At 36.5% G+C, this 24,270-nt stretch overlaps 1 protein-coding gene across 1 annotated transcript in view; it reads left to right on the top strand.

Moving 5' to 3' along the window:
• LOC104461114 (calcium-binding mitochondrial carrier protein Aralar1) overlaps nucleotides 1–24,270 on the top strand; it is a 48,997-nt gene extending 24,727 nt beyond the window's left edge. The window contains exons 7-17 of the mRNA XM_010072587.1: nucleotides 14–107; nucleotides 707–791; nucleotides 5,725–5,809; nucleotides 6,268–6,426; nucleotides 9,622–9,674; nucleotides 9,876–9,956; nucleotides 18,161–18,301; nucleotides 20,283–20,421; nucleotides 22,719–22,877; nucleotides 23,067–23,157; nucleotides 23,703–24,270. Coding sequence (XP_010070889.1) covers nucleotides 14–107; nucleotides 707–791; nucleotides 5,725–5,809; nucleotides 6,268–6,426; nucleotides 9,622–9,674; nucleotides 9,876–9,956; nucleotides 18,161–18,301; nucleotides 20,283–20,421; nucleotides 22,719–22,877; nucleotides 23,067–23,157; nucleotides 23,703–23,892 — 1,277 coding nt within the window. The 3' untranslated portion in view covers nucleotides 23,893–24,270. The remainder of the gene's footprint in view (nucleotides 1–13; nucleotides 108–706; nucleotides 792–5,724; nucleotides 5,810–6,267; nucleotides 6,427–9,621; nucleotides 9,675–9,875; nucleotides 9,957–18,160; nucleotides 18,302–20,282; nucleotides 20,422–22,718; nucleotides 22,878–23,066; nucleotides 23,158–23,702) is intronic.

Genomic DNA, 24,270 nt, shown 5'->3' with positions numbered 1-24,270 from the left:
CTTTTAAATACAGAGGAATTTACCCACTCTGCAATCCGATTTGGACAAGTTACACCGCTGGAAATAGATATTCTCTACCAGCTTGCAGATTTATATAGTGTTACTGGGTAACATAATAATTAATTTTACCATTTTACAATAATTATTTTTCTGTTTTCTGTGTGAAAACTATGCATTTTCATCTTAATTTAAAAAAGTTGTGCATTCCATTGTTTTTCATTACAGTAATTTATGTGTATGCGTGGGTTTTGTAAGTGAGTTTTGTACATCAAGAACAATTATTGTCTTATTATAGGTATAGGTATAAAATAGCAAAATACTTTACAGTAATCCCAAAAGGCTACATTATGCTGGTATTCACTTTAAGTATTGATGATGTTTTGCATGGGTCTTTAAGGCATGTGAAATATTAAGAAGGAATACCTAAAAATAGTTTAATTTGTGTATTATATCCTTTATTACTAGTAGTCAAGAACTTGCTTCTGAGGAGTCCAAGCTCCCTTTATCTCCACTTGTGAGCTGCAAGAAGAGAATGCCCTTCTAACTCCAAGGATTCTTTGTTGCAGTGTAGCAGATTTCTTAGGCATGCATTCAAATATGACAAATTTTTAAACTCAGGATACATTCTGTGGGGTGTGGCCAGGAACACTGTATTCGGCTGATGTTTTATCTAACAGTAATTTGCTTTTCTCTGCCTTGTGTAAAGGCGCTTAACTTTGGCAGATATTGAGAGAATAGCACCGCTGGCTGAAGGTGCATTACCTTACAACCTGGCAGAACTCCAGAGACAGGTAGGTAGAAGTGATACATACACTAAAATTGAAGTTGAATGAATGTTTGCTTGTACTTGCATATGAAAAATAAGAATAATACACTTTAAACAGATTCCCAACAAGTGAAACATGCTGTGTGTATTGCTATAAGGATAGAAATGTGGCAGACTATTGAGTATGTGACTAAACAAGATACTAGATTTCATATTGAAGGATGGCCTGTTTAGGTATGAGCATGTATAGATAGTTGGATTCCTTAATGTGAATACGTTTTGTTCACTCCTGAAAAGGCCTTTCACTTCACTAAGTAGTCTAACTCAGTAATTATAAAATTATTTTACATAACAAAAAATATTACTATTAAATGCAAGGCTTATAAATGTTTTTGAAAAATGGGATGAAATGATTGGCTTAGCCATTTATCTAAAAAGATAATTGAATTTTACTGTACTTGTTGACTATTTGACCTAGACGGTAGAAGGGGAATTCAAATTTTTTGGGACTGGTGAAAAGGGTAGAATTAGAAGATTAAAAGTATTGGAGTAGAATTTAAACCCTCTATTTCACCAGACCTTTACATTCATATTTGCTAGCTTTGCTTTTATCATAGTTTCCTTAGTAAACATATACATGTATAGGACAGCATGAGTCCCAGACTGTGCAGTGCGATTTTGAATATAAATTGTTTCAAATATAAATTGTTTCTTACTTCCATGGCTCTTTTTACAACTGTAAGAATTGAAGACTTAGGACCAAACACTATGTAAGTGCTTAGCTTACGCTTAGACTTTCCACCACAGTTACTGGGTACCATGCTGCTGCTCACCTTCAGGTGTAGAGCTTGCTAGTTTGTGTTAAAAATTAATCTAGATTTTGGGGGCTTATCTTCACTATATTTGTGGTTCAACATCAAATCTGAGAGGTTTTCTTTTGCAAGCAGATCTGTCTAATGCTAGTTAACTTGTGAATTAAATTTTACCTTAACTTTCATCTAAGGTTGAACCTGAAGTACTGCTGATATTGGAGCTTGCAACATAATGGGGCATCTGCTGTGCTGCTAATAGAAATATTCCATTCCATTCCAGATATATTCTAGGGAAATCATTTTTCTGGAGCATTTTCTAGGTGACTGCTCCATGAGAGTAGTTCAGGAGGAATTCAACTGTTATTAATGTAAAGATAATAAGGTACTCAAGAAAATCCTTGAAACGGTTACACAGCAGAATCAGAAAAGAAGACATACATACATGGTGAATTACATGGTTGCATAATCATAAAATACATAGGCCAGTTGCACGTTGGTGTTTATTATGCAAAAGAAAAAATACAGGATCTGATCTTTAAAGATTCTGATGTGCAATCTTTTATTTATTTTACTGTTAGAACTTCATGAGAATTTGCAGTTCCACACAGAGCTGAACATTTTTGAGTAAACTTTACAAGAAAAGAGAATAGTTTTCATCTGAACCAGTACATTTTGCTCCAAGGATGTCCCCACATACCCTTTCCCTCTAATATACAAAGGGAAGTAGGATATCTAAGATCTTGTATGAATGGATCCCATAGTTCGGACTAAATAAATCTTCATCTACTCAGTAGACAAATGTCACATTTCATCCTGAAGGTTCCTGTTTTCTTACAATGTCTAAACAACTCCAACTCTCTCTTTCAGTCTGTGTTGAGAATTTATGGGGTGCCTGTCAAGACATCCAAGGGCTCTGATTGCCAAGTGGGCATAGCCCGGCTTGGGCTGGGTTCTGCTCCCAGCTGCCTACACCTTGCTTGGTACACAGACAGCTGAGCTGCTTCCAAATCAGCTGCTGAACGGCCACATCTTGCAGCTCAGCATTTGTGGCAATCTGATGCTGGTGATGAGTTGTGTTAAAATGCTGCTCCTGAATTACAGGGATTCAGCAACTGACCAAGTAGCTCAGCCATCTGGGCTGTTGGGGCGGTAGGACGTGGGGCTGGCAGCAGTAACTTTGTCAGCCATTTCAGCCTACCATAAAGAGAAATTCAGATTCTTTACCCTGGCGATGCTAGTGACAGATAATACTGCTGCAGGGTGGCCTGAGGTAAAGCGGCAGCTCAGTGACAAAATCACCTGTGCCTTGTTCACCACGTGAATGTCCTGTATTTGCCAGTGGATGAGCGATCCCAGAAGTCTGTCTGAAAGCTTGCATTTTCAAAGCTTTTTATTTCTCAGCTCACTTTTTATGGTTGAAAAATATGTCCTAACATGGAATATAGAAAGTATGTGGGACTTTGAGTGTATTTTGGTTACTGTTATTACGGGTGGATTTGATAATTCAATTATCTTTCAAACAGATTGGTCTGAAACACAGTGTCTGGTCTGTTGTTAATGTTGCAGCTCTGTTGTCCTTAGGTTATTAGACATATCTGAGCCAATGAAATAAGTGTCCAAAACCTGCTTACTGGTAACAGACTTCCTATGGATTCCTCAAGACAAGAATGATGTAATGGGTTGATACAGAAATGTGTATACAATGTTCATCCAGACTAATGAGAAATATTTTTGATTAAGTTTTGTAATTTTAGTCCGAACTGCTAACTTTGATTTTAATTGGTATCTTTGTGGTACTCACCTTTCTGAGTAGACAAAATGCTAACTTGTTTTGGTTTACACTTCAGAACTACCTCTGTAGCCTGGCACCTTTATAAAATGAGCTCATTGATTAAATTTTCACTCATCACTAGAACAGAAGATACTCTTTTCACACTCTTGGAGTAATACATTATATTTTCATCCTATTCTACATTCTGTGTTAAGACAGCACAGCCAAAAGCAAAGTAATTCCATTTTTTTTTGTTTTATAAGGAACAGACTTTTAGTAGACCTTATCCTAAGTTAACCTTATATTACTTTATTTAACTGTATTGATAAAATGAAAGATATCCCTTTCTGGAAGAGAGAATATCATCCCACTGAGGTCCAGCTGTCCCTGGAAAATGAAAACAAGTCTGTAATCACTTTTATGTGATTTTAAAATTCTATCTTAGAGGAAAATCTAAATTTTTATATGAACTCACTGTATCTTTATAGATTTGGTGGAAATGGAAATTAGCCTGCTTTCAACCATGTTTATTTTATTGTCAGTTTTTTTTCATTGTGTAAGATTTTCTTAAAGCCTAGCAGCTGAATATCTTATGAGGATGACAGCTACAGTAATTTTCTGTTTATAAATATTCATGTTTTGAAAGCTATAGCATTAATTGCACTCATTTGCATATCCATCTGAACACACAAGTAAACTGCAAACTTTGTGGACACTTACTTAATAATATAAAAGTGTCATTTTCTTCACAAAGAATTTGATTTTTAACATCCAGTGACATATTCATTAAGATTGATGTCTGAATGTAATGATTGGATTTTAATGAGGACTCTGTGAAGCTTGGAAGAAGAAGAATAGCCTTAAAATGGCTAAAAGGAAGCAGGTGTGCTAAACCAGGAGAAAATTTTTTGTGGAAGGAAGAACCAGGCCTGTTTTTAAGCTTTTTTGGGGTAGTTTTGTCGCATGTGTTTTTATTTACATGAATCAAAAGAGATATCTCTGTATTTTAGAATTTATCTTTGTGGTTATTTTGTTTTTACTGTGATTTTTTTTTTTTTTTTTTAGATGAGGGAAATTTAGTGTTTTGAGATCAGTGAGAACATTCTTCAGATTTATTGTTTTTATTTGCTTGTAAAGGCAATATGTTTGATTTATGCTTTTTTATCCACATGTGCAGTTCATAATTTTGGTGCTACCCAGAATTTCTCTGTTCTTCTCTGTTAAGCTATATTGTTGGGGGAGAAAAATGTCTTGTGGAAGGAAATTTTGGCAGCTGTATCTTCTTCTTCTGTGAAAAAGCTGTATAAAATATAATTCATGTTTTTTTACAGGTAATGATCCCATCTTAATCTTATAGGCTTTTGTCCTACATTGTGTACATACAGTGTAATATTAGGCAATAAAGGCAGGCTTTTGCACATCCAATGTAATACCAGTCCAAACAGAGTAGCTACATGGAGGTACATGCTGTCTTTCTGTGGATATTCCACTTTTTAAGAAAAACAGGTTTGTGTTTGGGAGATGGGCTTTAGTATCTGCTTTAATATGGAATTTAACAGTTAATATCTTGGCCACTTATATAACCCAGACAAGTTATACTGCGTAATACGAATTCTTCTCTAATCCCCTTATCTATGTTTGGAAGAACAATTGGCCCATCTTAATAGCGCAAGTTTGTGAACACTTACATCTTGTCTATCAGTTACCTTCTTTCTAATAACCATCTAATAATATGAATCAGTCTCTACAAATATTTTCTGTGCAGACTTGTATTTATTTAGAACACTAATACATTTATAGTAGTGTGTGTGATTGAAGCGAGTGAGGTCATCGTATCTGTAGATTATCAACTGCCTGTGGAGAATACTTTGGGGAATAATTGACTTTTCTTGTTTTGAAGACAAGAAATGTCATGTTTATGCTATCTATTAATGTATATGTAATCTTAGCATATATCCTGTGCTGATAGATGCTGTCTGTGAGATACTAAATTCCTTTTGAGATACTGAATTTTATTTGAGCCAAAAGGAGTTTCCATGCCTTACAAATTCAAAAGCAACAGAATGGAAAGTAGTAAAGTTGATTTGAGTTTCTGTCTACTTTTTTTGACCATAGTTGTTTCAGTTATACTAGGAACAGGTAAGGAAGCATATTTTGTGAAAGGAGTATTTCAAAAAATGTGCCTTCGTTCATTAGGTGTAATGGAAGTTATATAGCAATTTCTTTTTTTTCCCCCCTTAACATAAAGCTACCAATTTTTATCAGATTCTTTCTGTACTGTTATAAAAACCAGTTCATAGGCATCTTTGTTTGAAGATTTTCAAGGTTTGTTTTTGTTTTTTTTTTTTTTTCTTCTTTTTCTTTTCCTTGCACAGCAATCTTTTGGAGAGTTGGGCAGGCCTATCTGGCTCCAGGTAGCTGAGTCAGCTTACAGGTTCACTTTGGGCTCAATCGCTGGAGGTGAGTAATATTTCTGGTTTTTGTTTTCAAGCTTGGGTTAGTTTAACACTGTCTTGCCAGACTACTTGGTCTCAGCTAAGGCACGTTTCTTGGTTATACATGTGAAACACTGAAGGGTGGATCCATTTTTGGTTGTGCCTTTCCCTTTCTTCTTTTATGCTTCTGTTCTAGCATCCATCCACAGTCCTCTGAAACTCTCTAGTAACGAATTTCCTTACTGGTAATTCAGATTGGTTTTCTTTGTTCTATGCCCATTTATGTAATAGTATAATCCATTTTCCTTGAGACTTTTTTTCTAGACTTGCAGTATTGTCTTTTCTTACTTCCAACATATCAGATATGTTACCAGCTTATATATTCTTTATGTTTAAATAAATGTTGTAGAAAATCACCATAATGATTATATACTACACCAACAATGATGTTGCAGTAAAAAAACTCCAAATGCTTTCTTACAGCTGTTGGTGCTACTGCGGTATACCCCATAGACCTGGTGAAAACTCGTATGCAGAATCAGCGCTCCACTGGTTCAGTCGTAGGAGAGTTGATGTATAAAAACAGCTTTGACTGCTTTAAAAAGGTTTTGCGCTTTGAAGGCTTTTTTGGTCTTTACAGAGGTAAGTGAATAAAATATATATATATATCAAGTTGGGGATTTTCTGCTTTTTTTTTTTAATACTTCAACAGCTAGTTCTTTAAGGGAAAACCCGGAAACTTGGTATCGTACAATTTTTCTTCTGTTTCATGTAGCTCAATATTTATCTTCCTTGAGCACTGTTCATCATAAACAATTTCTGGGAAAAATTGGACATTTTTTTGTTGTTATTTATTTGCTCCTTGCTGCTTAGTTGTTTAAAGTCCTAATTTTTGGGGTGTGAGCATTGTGAACGTGATTGTTATCTCACAAACTGAGGATTGTAACTTTTGGCTGGCAGCAAACATTGGGAGCAGATTAACATCCGAGGAATAAAGATCTATTTTACTACAAATATTTTTTGTTAAGAGACAAAAGACAGTCATTTTGAAATGTACCTGTTAAACTGGCTGCCAGATCTTATCCCTCATGCTTTTGCAGGTAGTGGGACTTGTTTTATGATTTTATCCTGTGGACAAGAAATTGCATCCTGCTGCTGTGTTATGTTGCTCTATTTTACTTTAAAATATCGATAGTGGAGCTCTTAAAAGTTGTAGGCTAAAAAAAAGAAAAAAACCTCCTCTAAAGTAGAGGTTAAGAATTCAAAGCAACTTTTTGTCAGTTTTATCAGTTAGACTGAAAGCAATTTTATATCTTGTTTTAGCTTGGAAGATTCTGAGAGGGTTTTTATCACATCAATAAGGTGACTTCTATAGAGGATATGTGCTTGCCAGTCCTCTGAAACTGATATTTAGTTAAATTCTCTATTTTTAATTGTCATTTCACTTAACTTCAGTGAAGTGCACAATTTTCATAAGGATCAGTAAGTTATTTATTAACTGGCACTTTTTTTTTAGTTGGAGCAAAGTCACTCACTTCTGTGATGGTCACAGCCTTTTTTTCTGCTTTTCAATGTTTTCTATCAATGAAGATGCTGGACAGTATCCTTTAAGGACAGTATGTGAGAAGTTTTTCCATGTGAAAGTCTGTGTATTCTTGCCAAAGAGTCTTTTGTAATCCTGCAGGATTTTATTGTGTAAGTGAGTAGAGGGAGGAATATGTCAGTGAAAATGTTGATGAAAGCAAATACTCCTTGAGTTACATTTATGAGACTATTTCTACAGTGCTGTTCTACAGTACTGTTTCCTTTCTCTTCCCTCCCACTCCCCCACTACAAGGTTTTGCACAGCAGCTTCTAAAACTGACATTTGGTTTTTTGTCTTTTGTTTGTTTGTTTGTTTTCTAACCTTTCTCAAACAATTTGAAGTCACAGATGATTGCACTGATGAGTTAAAAGCAATGCTTTACATTTGAGAAAAAAATGTGCTTGTCTGAAAGAATGTCACCTTGTTAAACTTCTTAATAGTCTGTTTAATAATTGTCTTTAAGATTGTTTAGCCTAGGAAGTTCATGTAGTTGTTTTTAAAATGTTACACTTAATGGTCAACATGTTACTAAGGTCTTGGACTCTTAGAATTAGATGGTCTGTGGAAGTATATTAAAGTAAACAACAGAAACATTTATGGAGTTGACTGTTGGTCTGTTACTGGTTTCTTGTATTCCTGAGCTGGATTATCCTAATTGTGTGTGTGATTATATATATCCTATAACAGTACAGTGTAGTCATTTAGTGCAGTTTAAAAAATAGATTTGAATGCATACTGGAAAGTTCATATTTTTAAATAAAAACTTACAATTTTGGATCAAGAAAATTATGACACTTTTGAATCCTGGCAGCAAACTTCAGAACTAATGAAGTATCTTCTGAGGTCCCTCACTAGACTATGCAGGGTCCCCGGTTCTGTGGCACACTGACTGTGTGTGCCAAACAAGGTCAGCCGCATAAAAAGAGGAGTGGGGGGGATTGTCTTGCGGTGTTTTGTCTGGTAGTTTTAGGTTTCTAAAATGTAGGCACTGCAGAGCTGGATTTTCTTTTCATGGTAGATCAGAGATTCAGGCTGGGAGGGCAGCATTTCTTTCTGTTATTGTCAACCTTTCTTTGTATTTAATAACCACCTTTCCTCAGCATAGTAAGTCTGTAAATCGCACAGAAAGTACTATGTTGGAATAAAACACTACACTGCATATATTAACTGCTGCACTTTCTATTTAGGTACGTTTGCTCTGAGCTTCCTTTTAAGGAAGTGGTATAAAAATTCTGCAGGATGAGTACTTTGGGGAATTCTGAACATTCTTTATTAATTTTTAGCTATGATTCTTTTAACTTAACAGATAGTGGAAAGCTGCACCAATATAGTTGTGTTGCTGTTATCTGATATTTGATATAATTAGCATGGGATTTTTTTTAGTTAACTGGCAAACATTTTTGACAAATTGATATTCCCGAACTATGGAATAATATTAGGCAGTGACCACTTCTAATAAAAATAAGCCTTTTAAGTTTTATAATCTATGCATATGCCAAAATGACCGTGGAGAAAATGGATTTAAAAATAACAGATGCTGTTATAATCTTGTATGTTAGGAAGTTAAGACTGCCATCTACTGATTTTTTTCTTAAACCTATTAGTTCCTAGAAAAGTGTATGTGCTTTTGTCAAACGGCAGTTCATTTTGATAGTAGCTATTTTCCAGGAGCAAGGGCCTTTTCAAAATCAGTTTCTGTCCACTAATGCTTCCTCTTGGTGAGCTAAAAAATACTTAGTAGGGTTTAAAGAAGTTCATGCTACCATGTTGGACTGAATAAGAGAAAATCCTTTATATCTGTAGTTGACTGGAGCCTTCAGAAAACTCAAGTTAGCAAGTTAAGTAGAAAGGCGTTGATAATTTATCATAGTTGTGTATATCTCACAATTACTCTCCTATTTTAGAAAGTAATTGCAAGCTTTACGGGAAAATGATATTAAGGTGCTAAAAAAGTCAATCAAACTCTTGTGTAGTAGACATATCCAAGGTGTATGTTCAGTTGTTACCCAGTTGCTTGACCTGGTTGTGGAAGGCAGATCTGGTCACCCTTTTCACTACCATTTTCAACAGAAATCTTAATATAAAATTGAATTGGTATGAATATGCAGTGTTCTGGCAGCATCACGTATTTAAATGGCATCCACTTCAAAGAATATCCCATGTGCAGGAAGGCATTTCTGTAGAACTCTTGTGAAATACTAGTTTCTCTATTAGGAAGATAATGTTGCCTTATGATGTCTTTGTTTCTATAGGCTTGTTACCACAGCTGATAGGTGTTGCTCCAGAAAAGGCTATTAAGCTAACTGTACGTATCTTTTTATTTTTTTTTTTTTTTCCCCCCTGCATCCTTTTGTTTGTTAACACACACAGGATTTATTTCCTAAAATGTGTGAAAGATGACCACTTACAAGCACTCTAATATATATGGTTACAGATGTACTTGATATATGTTAATAATGAGGAAAAATAACGTAAAATTGTGTGTAATGTATTGTATCTTTATTAGGTTAATGACTTTGTCAGAGACAAATTTACGAAGAGGGATGGTTCCATTCCGCTCCCTGCAGAGGTCCTTGCTGGAGGCTGTGTAAGTATCCATTCTATATTCCTAGGAAAAATTGATTTTCAGTCACTGGTAGTACAGTTGGAATGACAGTTAATAGGTGTGCTTTGTCAATTTGAACAGAACTGTTCTTTTTTTCTCCCAGTCACAAGAACTTAAAAAAGTACATTTTCTGTTTGGAAAGCTCTGCATACTTCTGGGTTGAGTTCTCTTGGAATAATGTGCTTGAACAACTTCTTTTGGCCCATTTTCTAGCTTTCAGTTTCAGCAATGGTTTTATTCACAAAAGGCTAAAAAGAGTGTGCCCTTCCTTCCTTTGCATACTTTTGCTTAGGTTGGTGTTCATGGTTAGTTTGGAAAGACACAGGTACTCCTTCGAATGGACTACAGAGATCATGTTTGAGTTTCCTTTGGGGTGGGGTTGGGGGTGAGGAGCTAGAACAGTTTAAAAAATTTATTTCTTGCTGAAGATGTTAAGAAGGAAAAGAAATACACTCTTCAACTTGCTATATGTGAAATTTTTCTGTTCATGAAAATGTGGAAAAACTGAATAATGTAGTCTTACCTTTCAGGTAACAGGTATGAATGAATTTGCTGTTTAAATGACTTCATATAAAATATAGCTAGGTTACTCCAGACCCTAACTACATCCATCATCTAAATACAGTTCAAAACAAATAGTGTTTTCATTGAGATTGAGGGTGGATCACTGGATCTCTTAGCGATCTGTAAATGTTTTGAATTTATATTGATGATAGATTTATTTTGGTCTTGCACCAATTTAATTTGTGGGATTCCCCAACAGTTGTTAAGCCTATAAAATGTTTAAGGCTTGAGTTAGATTTCTTTTGTAGTGGAGAACACTAATAACTTCCAGTTGAGCAGGCTGCCAGGCTGGTATAAAACCTCCTCAGCTTACAACAAAACCTGGGGCAGAAAGGTTGTTGACCTCTGCAAACTTTTAATTCAAAGAAGCAGCCCTGAAGGAAGGCTGCTTGTAGTTCTGCCTGATTGAATTTGGCAGCCTGATACATGCTTGAGTCTTCACCTGTCAGTGTACGAAGTTTATTTTCTGAGAAATGTGAGAAAGCAGCTGTGATGTATAGCTAGCAAAAGACTAACCTTTTTCAGGAAAGCACTGTAACAGAGAGCACATACGGGTCATTTATAACAGAAGTGCATATAATTCATTAGTGTTTTTCTCTATGTTGTGCTTAAATTAATAATTAAATTAAATATCTGATAATAGGTTTTATTATTTTACATTCTTTCGTACTGAAATGTGTAATATTAAATTCAATCTACATTAGAAGCTTTTCTACTTCCTGGTAGGTATTCCCTTTTCAAAATAACATTATTGTCTTACTGTGGTGAACATGCAAAAATTGTGGAGAAATTTGAATTTCAGATAAGCTTTCAGAAATTTGGGTGTTTCTGTGAAGCTGAGCAGATTTATAATCTGTCCAAACACAACCCTCTCTTCTAGCTGACTGTCTTAGCTGATATTCTCATCTCCTTTTTCAAGATAATACTTATCTCACTTAGTCTGGGAGAATTTTAAACTAAATTGGCGTTTGTAGGAGAGGACTTGGCCATAGTTTAGCAACCTCAGGGATGTTAATTTCTTTGTAGTCTCCTCTGGATCATCTGATATCTTACCACTTGATTGCTTCTCTGTCTGTACTGCTGCTTAGTTCCATTTTAGCAATTTCACTTCTTCCAGAATCTTTGTCAGCAAGCCTATACAGTTTATTTTAAAAGTCTGAAAGTATAAGTTGACTAAAGCAATATTAGGTTGACATGTTAAGTCTTTCTTTTTCTCATCCTCAGTCCTTTTTCATCCTCATTGTGATAGCTCTTTTCTATGTTGACTTGCTTGGAAATAGGGTTGATCTTCACACTTCTGATGTTCATCGTATACTGTTTTTCTACAAAATACTACGAGACATAATCAACAGTTACATCCAAGGAAGTGTCACAAGTAGGCTTAGTCCATTTCCACATGCGGGAGCATGCAGGACTTTCTGTTGGGGTGATGCTACATGTCTTCTTTTTTCCTTTATTCTATTCCTTCTCTGTTAGTACAAAATGATGGGTTACTGTGGAACTGTTTGGGTTTTATATATGCCAAAATTATTTTCAGCGTCTGGATTTGGGTAACCTGTTTTTTGTGACTTTTCTTTATTGTTTGGCACTTAAATGTTTTGCTAATAGTACACTATAACTAGAGGCTAAATTCAAAACATGCTTTTCACCTTGTCGTAACATCAGAAGAAACAGCATTATGCCCATATGTAGTTCTCAGAGATGCACTTATTACTATCCCTGACCATCAGTTGCTTGTGTTTAGTGTTGACATTTCTGATTAACAGGAATAATGCACTTTTTTGTCATTTCTGGTATGGAACTTGTAATGGATGAGCAAGAAGATGAAGCCGTATTTTCAGCCGTTTTATGGAGTTTACAGCAGAGGCTTTTCTGACCTTTGAAAGCCCACCCTCTCGTGAGCCGTAAAAAAGCACATCGTGCACGCCACAGCCCTCAACCGGGACCAAAAAATTCTTGTGAGCAAGTGGAGGCAGCTTGGAAAAGGCTCTGGCAGACCCAGCAAATTCTCCTTGCTGGATGGCAGTGCCATATCAAAGTCTACATATGGTGCTAGAGTTTTCCAAAACCCACGTGTGAGGACAGGTGAAACCTTTTACATTAAGACAGTAGTGATTCAAGAGAACCTGTGCAGGCTGTTCAGTATCCTCAGCTCTGGGGTGTCTGCAAGAAGTGCTATACCATCCAGCAAAGGGGCTACCCAAAGGCACGTGCCTCCTCCAGAAATGGTAACTTCAGGAGACTGGATCTCTTTGGCCAAAATCTTGCTTCTCAGGCTCTAACTATTCTCAGCTCCTGTAAGGTGTGGAATAAACTCCTGTTCCAAGTGAGAGGAAAGGTATTCATTCTCGTAGCCGCTAACAAAGACATCTGCCTGCACACTGGCTTGTTTACATGGTCAACTGCCTGTCTGTTGTCTTTCCTTCCTTACTGCAGGGCAGGGACCTCCCGCAGGCAGCCCATGACCTGTGCTCCTTGAAACCTATCTGCTAGCCACTGGGCAATGTAAATGTCATTGGGAAGTGTAGGGTCTGCTCTGTCAGGACCCAACTATTCCCAGCTGCTCTCAAGCTGTAGCTGTATTTGAACTCTGCAGAACAGCAACGTGGGGCAGCTCAGTTCCAGCGGTCAGGTCATACCTGTCAATGAAAGGGCTCTAGTCTGTGGTGGATGAAACTGATATCCCGTCTTTCTAACTTCCCAAGAGCATGCTGGTTTGTTAATCATCAGCAGCACTATCTGCACTTATGCATGTTCAAAGAAAACAATTTCTCTCCCTACTGTTACTGTAATTAATCGAATTACATTTCATTGTAATTCAGTGATTAGCCTGCATTCCTACCTTTGGAGTTTTCAGCTACCATTAGCTTTGAGTTGCAGGGAGACTGAGTGAGGCTTTGGCAATGCTTTCCTGTATCCCGACAGCAGCTGAGGAAGCAGAGAGCACATACCTGGTACGGACAGTGCTTCTCAAAGGAACTTAACACACATGATGTGTGTGAAGGGCAAGGTGCTGTAGGGCAACTGTTTGCCCTCAGTGGGGAAGCGATGTTGAAGTAGACATCTAATGCTATGTAAATGATTCACAAGTACTGTTACAGTAGACAAAGATGGTGTAATTCCTGAGTTACACAGGAAGAAATGGATTCTTCCCATCAATGCAATGTGCATGGTGCTTAGCATTTTGAATGGATGAAGCCTGTTTCATCAGAAAGACATTTCCGATTTGTGCTGCAAGGAGGAAGAGGATGTGGGGTGCCAGACAGAAAGGGTCTAAAGACTCTTTTTGGAGGTGTAGGCAATGCATCTGTTGATGATTAGGGTTTAGGATGCGTGTGTGTGTGTGTCTGCACATACATACTCATAGAAGTCCAAATTTACCACTGATTTAAAAACTTTTATATATTTGAACATTAAATGCAACATTTAATCTAAGTATTTTGGTATATTTGTAAAAATAATTTTCATATGTATTTATACATATATACATACACACACACAAACATGTTTATAGGCTTATCAGGCAAATAGGAATGTGTTAAATATATATATTTTTTTTAAATGTAAAATGTTACTGGTTTTATTTAACAAACACAAAAATATAGAATTATAGTTCAAATTCCTGAAGATACTCTAATTCTTTTCATTCACTTTAAACAGATAAAATTAGAAGCAGAATTAAACTTACTGCTTGATCTTGATCTTGATCTTGACTGTGGACATTAAAAGTTACGGAGAAATTTATTCTTTGGTAAAAGAGACAGTAAGCTTACTGTAGGTGCATGGACAATAACAGCTTTGCCTTAAGTTTTTCTGATCTTTTTAAACCAGACTGTTTTAAGTAACATCTTATTTTAGCTGCTTGTATGGGACCTAGTTGTGGTCCAGGATGCGGTGGTTTCAAAAAGGAAGGAAGGAAGGGCTTGAAATAGGCCTCTCCCCCTTTGTAGCATATGCCTCTCGGGTGGAATTGGAAAGGGCAAGAGGTCTCATGTTGCAGGGTCATTTGTGTATTTCCTTCAGCCTTTGGCATGTCATGGGGCGTTTGCTGTGGGATCTCAAACTACATCTTTTCTCTCATAACCTTTGCTGTCAGATTTAGTTCCTTTATTTGCTTCTTGTAGAGTTATTTTACGTGACATTAAGGTTAAGTAGAAGCTTTTATTACTGGTATTTTTGATGTGTATGAATAACCTCCATTCAGAAACAAATTTGTCAACCTTTTTTAAAGTGTCTCTTGTAATTTATGAGTGAGGAGAGGTTTTTATGGGGGGGAAATCTAGATTTAGTGCACCTTCTCCAAAAGAAATTCAAGGACTGCAAGGTATACCTCTGTGTGTATATACACGTGCACGTGTATTTAACATAGATAGCTGGCAGCTGAAGTAGATATTTTGAGAGGAGTGATGATGATTGCCAATGATTTGCACAGAAGCATGAAGATTTGTATTGCAACCCTGCACGCTGCCAGTTCATTTTTATTTGGAGATCCTTTGTGTCATTCTCTGCACACTCTTCTGGTGAGTGTTCTTCCTTTGCTCCCCACACAGCACTCCCCTCCACCGCACACATTCTCATCAGATAGATAGGCAACCCTTCACTTAAAAAGAAAAAAAACCCAACAAACAAAAGACAACTCTTGCATTCATTTAAAAAAATACACAATGAAAAAGTGAGTTTTGTTGTGTTACATGTTCTGTATTAAAGTCAATGCTTGTCTATTGGTACTTGTGATGTGTCTAAGGACCTGACTCATTCAGGTGAATTTAGTGCCAGTGAATTTAGTGCCCCTCTTCACGTGAATCAAATCACTGCTGTGCAGAGAAGTTTGCTGAGCTCTGAGTGTTGCTAATAGGGAGTATTTAACTGGGTATCTTGACAGTTGCAGCTCTTTTTGAGAAAGCTGCCTGTTGACAAGTTTGTCAACACTATGAATACTCAATGTTCAAAGTGTTAATGTAATTAAAGAGCTTTTTAAATGGTTTTCTACTGATAATATAAGCATATATTAGGGTTTTCTTTATATTTTATTTTTCTCAATAACCCGATCATCAAGTCATATTTAAATAGTAATAGTCACAGGATATAATTCTGTATTAACAAGATACAATTCACAACATTGTCATATAATTAGAATTGCTACTAAATTATTAAAATGTGTTGTGTTTAGACTCTTCTCTTTTCATTATCAGAAAAAGGGCTGTTGTTGATTTTAACAGAAAGGTAGGCAGTTGTGCACCTAGGAGAGGAGAATGTTAATTGCAGGAAGATTGAATTCAGGGTAGAAAATAGAAATGTTTATGAATTGGCCTATTTGTGTTTCTGTGGTGGGTGTTAGGCAATAGGAAGAGTTATTTTGGCTGCTCTGCAGGATGTGCTAATTTATAACATTAAAAATAAAAAATGGAATTTCACATATATATGTAAACAAAGAATGCATATTTAGTAGGCAGGTAGCTGGTAATTGTCTAGAAGGAGTGAATTTCTAGCTTAGTGTCTAAATTTAAAGTTATTTGAATTTTTTGTGTGGTGTAGTAAGAGCATTCTGCTTAATGTTTTATCTAACAAGATTATTTAAACAAATATTTACATTTGAAATTGGTTTTCTGTTTAATGCAATACGAACAAAAAAAATGGTTATTGTTTATCAGAACTTGCCAGATGTGAATTTTATAAATTTTATTTAGATTGGAACTTTGTCTAGCAGGACAGCCATTTCATCTTGCATGCACAGGTGTGTATGAACTGGGAAGGAAAAGGTGAGATGAGAAGTAAAGAGAGTCTGAAGAATGGCTTTGGACAGTTTGACTGGTCTGGGAGTTCCAGTGATCTTCTGATGGTTGTAGTAAATGTCAATAAAAACGTAGGTTTTTATTTTTCTTTCAGAGAGGTGAAGGAGTGAGGGAATAAAATGAAGACGAAGAACCTAGACTGATTATTTGAGTGGGAAGTGTTAAAGACAGTAACTACTACAGTGGAGATTATTAATCAGAAGTAGGGGTTGAGCTGCCACTGTTTGGCTCGAGGTCCTTTAGTAAAGCCATAACAATGATGATATGAAATGTTAATATTGAGTGAAGTAATAAACGGGGCTTGCAATAAAAGGATGGAAGTGCGCTCAGTAAAAGGTTCAATGAAGTATCGGATTCTCGGTCAGCGAAGATTTTGATGCTTCGTACCCCCCATCCCCTGGATACTACCCAAGTGCTTGGTCACTCTCAGTTAAGAGCTGTTGAGGTTTGCAATGCTCTTTTGTTTCAAGTCTAGCGTAATTCAAGTTACCAACTTTGAAGGCATCCTTCAGGGCTAATCTCAAACTTATTCTGCCTGCTGCTGGAGAGAGGAAGACTGTGCTGTAGGCAGAAAGGATTAGCGTTCATTAGTTCTGAATCAATTAGCAGAGAACTCCGTGCACGCTGTCCAGGAGGTGCTGTAGCAGACCTGATTTTACTTCACACACCCATCCCCAGCATCACAAAGAGAATTTATTTCCTGGCCAATTTAGAAGTAGAAAAAAGCTTTAATTGCAAATGTTCTGCATCTTTTTCCTTCACTGAAATTTGATGAGTTGGAGGAATAGATCAGGATTAAAAGGAGCTTGTAGATTGTGGAAGAAATGCTTTTTAAAGTTGGCTGTATTCAAATGTTTTTGTGCCATAAATTTTAAGGAAGTGGGTTTAATTTTTAAATGAAAAAAGGTGGCTTAAGAGGGGAAAAAAGAAAGCTTAGTAAAATTTAGCTGTTTTGTGATGAACCACACACTCCTCTAGAAGTGAATGGTAGTACCTACAGCAAACCAGGGAGAAATCTAAACATGTAATTTTAAATAGGTTTATGTGCTTCTGAAACTGAACTGTCAGACTGAATCTCTCTCAAATCTGAAACATAGTTCTTGGAAAGTCTCTGGTTGAAGTGCAGAATCTGAAGCAGCTCTGCAACACTGTCTATAGGAAGTTTGCAAGATAGTCCTTCAGCACTGCTAACAGAATATTTCCTGCATGTAAAACCTGCCAAGCTCAGCTCAGAGAAAGATATGACTCTTGTTTTTATCTAGTATCATATTTTGAAATGTTACTCTTCCTATTTAAATTTTATATTCTGTTTCCACTTAAGACAATTAAAGGCTGCTAAACAAAACTCCAAACACCTTTTCTAATAATTTGAAATTACACCATTAAATGCAAATTTACCTTTTAAACAGCATCACCACTAAATGCAAATAACATGTCTACACTTTGGTGATGGATTATTATTGAATAAACATAAGGTCTTCTTTTTATGTGTTTGATGCTCGGGTAGAACAAGTCTAATGATTATTTTAGTTTAGTATTTTGTGTAATACCTGATATAATTTTAAACACAGCCATGACTTCTAGAAAGGGATGTAAAGGAAAAAAGCAGAGACAAACATATAAATGTGAAAATTTATTTTGTACAAACCCATGATTTCTGATTCAGGGCTGTTAACTTCCAGACAGGTGCTTTATGAAATAGCTCTCATATATTTTTACATGACAATATCAGCCAATGCAGTGAAAAGTGAAGGCACTCTGCACCTTACAAAAGTCAACCTGTCGCCACATGCTCTGGTAACGCAATTTATTTTTTCTTTGGGTTTGCAGGCAGGAGCTTCGCAGGTCATCTTCACTAATCCTCTGGAGATTGTAAAAATTCGTTTGCAGGTGGCCGGAGAAATTACTACAGGACCCAGAGTCAGTGCTCTCTCTGTTATAAAAGATTTGGGCCTTCTTGGTCTTTATAAGGTATGTATTTCTGCTTTGAGTGGCTTCATCGTTTTATGCTAAACTTTCACATTGTTGAAACAAAAACTGTCAAAAACAAAGACATCTTTTGAATTTAAAACCAATCTCTTCCTGCAGGGCAGCCCCACAGTGGAAAACTGAAGAAAACCCACTTCTATATTAACGGCAGTGGGATACAAAAAAATACTCCCCCATTCTGTCCTTTGGGCTTTTATGCCAAGCTGCAGGGAGTCCTGTATTGCAGACCTGCTGGCTTCTGGCACTGATCATTTCATTTGGTGGGGTTTTGTGAAAAGTTTCTTTAGCTTTCCCTGTGTGTTTTTCTTGTTTACTTTGAATCTCTGTTATCCTGTTGTTATCTTTGCAGCGGGATATTCTCTTTGTCTTAATAATTTGACGGCAGTGAAACGTAGTGGAGTTTAGTAGGATTCAGATTTTTAAGAAGTTAAGTGGTGGGATTTGTCAATAACAAATTCCATTAAAAAAAGCCCATACTGTACTGTACTTCAGCAGAATGGCAGTCAACAGATTCCTTCCCTGCAGGTACACTTACTACCATCATTACAGATCAGATGTAATGGAGCAGAAGCTATTAGTTTTCTTAAACAAGGAAGAGTATTTCTTCCTGTATCTCCTGCCAGTGCAAGGGGTAATACGTAAATTCAGCAGTTGTATGAGCTGTGCACTTACAAAACATCGTTTCACATGATTTGCCCATAGACCCGCAGTAATACTATAAAAATGTGCAAATTTACTTTTAGAGCTGAAGCTTTTGTTTTGAACTTGGCAGATGAGATTCATGACCATTACATTTCCTAAAGATCACAGGTGTTTTGGTACATGGGACAAAATTTATTTGTTTGCAGTAATTAAACAGTTGAGCTTACTAAAAATTCTGCTGTTGCTTAGAATTGCCTTATCGCTTGTGAATAACTGTAAGAACTCATTTTAGAGCATAAAGTATCTGCGTGAAAATAAAGGAAGGAAGGAGTTTCTCTTTATCAGGTCTTCTGCTTAACCCACATAGGGCGAGTAATGGGTGCTGTCTGTTAATGTAACTGTTGGGTGCCGGGCCTCAGGTGGGTCCATTGTGTGGAGGCTGCTGGCTTTGGAGTACACTGCTTGGGTATTTAGGCAAGGAGTGGTGTTTTTGTAACATGCGTGATCTCAGGGTGTGCGAATGAGATTTTTGGACATATAAGGGCTTATTTGAACTTGTGCAGAAGAAGTTATTTTAGTTGGTAACAGACTGATGACTGAAGTTACTAAAAGAACAATATTAGGTGTGTTTTATTATGAGTGTTCTAGTGCTTTTACAGCATGTGAAGTTCTGTTAAGGAACTCTTTAATGCCAGGTTGTGGTCGGGAGCTACTTCTTGCAGTATTACCATAGGCCGCTAGTTTTGTCTCCCTGTATCTTCCTGTGACTACGACTCCCATTTTGTGCAGGTTCCCCTCTTCTTGGTAGCCTTCCAGTGCAATTTTTTCAGTCAACCAGATGACTATCTGTGCAGATCAGTATGAGGTCTTACAGTCCTCACGGATACTTTAGTAGTGTTTTTGTATTTGGTGGAAATAATGACATGCAAGGACTTGTCTTGCTGCTGCCTTAGTTGTGGGTTGTTGTCAGCAAGACGTCAGGACAGACCTTTGTTGCTTTGTTCATCACATTTGGACACATCACATATAATAGGTATTTATCCTAGGTACTGGTGTCAGGATTGGTGTCATATATCACTTACCAAAATTAGACGTGAACTTTGAATCTTCCCAATTCTAGATACTTACTTTAGATGTGCTTTATTCTTTTTTTTCGAGTTCAACTCTACATCTTCTGTTTCCTGAGACATTTTATTTTCTGTGTTATGAACCTGGTTGATCAAAAGTGTTGGTGCTTCCTGGACTCAGGCTGCTTGCTGGATATCAATTTTAACCTTATTTACAAAATTTATTTGTATTATGTCTCTTTTCTGTGTGACAGGGTGCCAAAGCATGTTTCCTCAGAGACATTCCCTTTTCTGCAATCTACTTTCCTGTTTATGCTCATAGTAAACTGATGCTTGCTGATGAAAATGGCCATGTGGGAGGGCTTAATCTCCTTGCAGCCGGAGCCATTGCAGGTAATTTTGCAGAATATCTTCTAGAAGTAACTTTTTTTTCTTTTAGGGAGTAATATTTAACATTCATTCAGCAGCCCCATGTAAGGGAAGGGTACTGTTCCATTGTATCTGATTTAATCTAAATTTGATTTAATCTAAATCTGTTATCCTTAGTGGGAGGCGATGTAATTTTGATGAGAGCTAATTACATTTGCATAATGTGGATAAACAGCGTAATGCAGCTCAGCAACTTGTAGTCAAATTTGATCTGTCTGTCTCAATGGGGTTTTACTTGGTACTGTGCTCTCAGAGTTGAAGGCTAATTTGAATCTTTGATGAACATAAAATGAGATACCATAAGAGCTAAGAAGAAAATGACTTACCAAGTTTTCAATTCCTGAATAACTCAGAAGAAACTTTGTTCAAATGTAATTGCTAAAAATAGGGCATTAGTTTGTCAAGAAGCTGAAGTTAAAGCATCATATTCTGAAATTTAGAATATTTAAAGGCTTCTCAAAAAGTTTAGTATAAAGAGAATATGGAGCTGTGATAAGAAGTTGCTTTTACTAAATGGCAAGTGGTATACAAATACTAGATATAGGAACTGTAGTGGTGGATTTTAAAAATGTGGATACAGATGGCCAGATTCTGCACTGCCCCGAAGATTAGATCACGAGGATGAAAACCAGGTATCTGCAGACTCTCAGTTGTGAATGATTCAGTGCTGGAATCTGCAGTTTGGAAACACCACTGGGCTGAACAGGGCTTTTGTTACTTGTTACAGTCGTAAGGAATCACTATATATATATCAGTCATGAGCTGTCTGTGTGTAAAGAGCAGTTTCCCGTATTGGACTTGATACAGAGCTTTGCTGCACCTGCTCGTAGCCAGTTGATGGGTTCCTCATGCCAGAGGGAAGGGAGAGACCAGCTAGGAAATTAGTAATATTCTTAAGTAATGCAGACCTGCCAGAAATGGAAAATTACTTAGCTTACTGTACTCATAGAAGCACATATGAATATTATTATTTACCTTGTATCTCATAGAAAGACTCACTGTTTTTGTTTTTAGATTGCAAACTTCACAGCTTCTCTTTGTTTGTTTGATTATTGTTTCTGGGTCACTCTAAGTGATGAACCCTACTAAAAATGTGTGTAAATCTTGTAGGCCCAGTTTTATAGCATGTACAGGAATCTGCCTTTCTGAATTGCAAATTACAAATTCCCAATTGCTTGATCTATTCCTGTTACCCATGCGCAGCAGGGAAGAATACAGTCTGAACATACGTGCCTATAAAGGAAAATGTGCATATCATTGCTGTTGGTGTATGGTTGTAGGCTTAACTACGTTGCTTCTGTTTTCTGTTAAAACCTCCTGAATTGATCGGCAACACTTCAGAGTTTCTGATCACCTAGGCAAATAGTGATTTGTAAAATTTTAAATTCAATATTAAATAATTGTAAAAGTTCAACAAAAGTCAAAATCAATTTCAAAATTCTAAGTCAGAAGATGGTTCCTCATTTTAAGAGGTCAGATTTTATGCAGTATGCAGAAGTATTCAGAAATATCTCAGATAACACAGTTTTATGCTGTGGAGTACATTTCTGAAAACTTTCTCCTTTCCTTTGACTAGAAAGCTGAGAGTGGTGCCGTGGAAGTGGAGATTTGTTCTTCCATCACTGTTGGCTAATATCACGCTGTTGGTACTAACCAGACTTGTAAAACACCTTCATTGTCCTCAGTCTTTTCATGGCTTGCCTATTGACGTAAGCAGCATCTATTCTCCTACAGAACAGTCCAAACAGCAGAATAGACGTACTTCTGTAGAACAGGTGTTTTACGTAGTAGTTTTCTTATTAACACCTTTAACAAATGGATGTGTCAGATTCAGGTTCCCAAATTGATCATGTATGTAACTTGCAAAATATGTTGTAGAATACTGGCAAATACAGTAAGGTTCACACTGATTTTTGTCAAGGATACTTCCTATTACATATATAGCATATATGTGAATTTAAAAATGCTTCTTTTATCTATTTGAAACTATGATTAATGACAGACCACTAGAAGATGTTGAGAGAACTGCTGCTGATAGTTTATTCTTTCCTATCAGTTACAACCTTTAAATTTAGATGAAAGTCTAAAGGATTATACCAAGAGCAGCAGTTTATATTAGTATCAAGTGTAAGAACTTGCATTTTTAGTAATGTCTAATTCTTGCAAAAAATATTAAAGTTTGCAGTTGTATTTTTCAGTTAGAAGTGTTTCATCTTTTACAAGATTCTTCGTGCCAATTAAATGTGGTTTTCTTCTAAAAGGTGTGCCTGCTGCTTCTTTGGTAACCCCTGCTGATGTCATCAAGACAAGACTGCAAGTGGCAGCTCGCGCTGGTCAGACAACATACAGTGGAGTTATTGACTGCTTTGGAAAGATTCTAAGGGAAGAAGGCCCTTCAGCTTTTTGGAAGGGAGCTGGAGGTGAGAAAGACACTCTCAACATTAAGGCTGACCCTAAATCTGCAAATTAGCAGTTGCTTTGCTAAGGACTTAAATTATTGAGTAGTATTTACAAGGGCTAATTGTGAAAAACAGCATCTTGTTAAAAATATTTAGCTTCTCTCCTGAGAAACTCTTTTCTTTGACACTGTGACTTCTAATGTTTAACAGCTCGTGTGTTCAGATCTTCACCCCAGTTTGGTGTTACGTTGGTCACTTATGAACTTCTGCAGAGATGGCTTTATGTCGATTTTGGAGGCCTGTAAGTCAAATATTTGCTTTTTAGCTTGCACAAAATACCTGCCAAGTTTTTTTAAAAAAACCCTTACTTTTTTCATGCATAGAACCAATTAAACTTGCTGACTTGGAGCACCTGTACTTAAAATTACAGTAAGCAAAAAAATCACCCATCCTTATATAATTGAGAGAAACTTGCACGTTGCTTCTAAACCGATGAGGAGATAAAGAACCATTTCATATTTATTTTAGTGCACTACATAAAATCTGTATTTCCATTGTAGCAACATATTTTGTCCATTTTCCCCATGTCACTGGAAGTTAAAACAATTTACAAAGCTGTCAGTAAAAACATATCTTCAGTTTTGGCCTTAATTTCCCATTAAGTAGTGCTCTAAACTCACAACTTTATTTGACCATAGAAGTGAATTAATTAACGTCAGCTTTAACAGTCTTCCATACTCAGACAAAAGCCTTAAGTACCTAGTCTAGTTTTTGTAAAGTTATTCATGCTTAAGAAAACTCTTTAAATAAGGGAAAGGCTTTTTTTCTTTTTCTTTCTTCAAACAGCAAACCTTCTGGATCAGAACCTACCCCCAAAACTCGAATTTCAGATCTTCCTCCTGCTAACCCTGAGCACATAGGTGGATACAGACTTGCTACAGCTACATTTGCTGGTATAGAAAATAAATTTGGTTTGTATCTCCCAAAGTTTCGATCTCCTGGCATCACCTCAGCTCAAGCGAAAAGTAGCAGCTGAATCCTGAGAAGATGTTTCAACCTAACAAAGTGATGCAGTGGAAGAAGTTCACAAGAGTAGTACTGTATTTATTCCAGTCAGCTGCATGTTGTTCTAGCTGAACTGAGCTTGCAAATCTAATTGCTCCTTTCTACTACTAATATATCACTGCAGTTATTTATTTGCACAGAAGGAACTGACTGAAGCTGTGGTTCTATGCCTTGCTTTAACCAGTGGCATGAATCTGTAGCCTAGACTTTGCCTTGCACAGCTTGCATTTAATGGTACTGTACATATTGTACATCTTTGTACAGAGACATCATGGCATCTATACGTGTGCATTTATATAATGGGTATTGCAATTCAAAATAGTTTGAAATGTACAGAATGTTTGGAAGG

The sequence above is a fragment of the Pterocles gutturalis genome, unplaced genomic scaffold (genome assembly GCF_000699245.1).
Source record: "Pterocles gutturalis isolate BGI_N339 unplaced genomic scaffold, ASM69924v1 scaffold17582, whole genome shotgun sequence".
NCBI lineage: Eukaryota > Metazoa > Chordata > Aves > Pterocliformes > Pteroclidae > Pterocles > Pterocles gutturalis.
The sequence above is the reverse complement of the archived record's forward strand: the minus strand, read 5'-3'. Positions and strand labels throughout refer to the sequence as shown.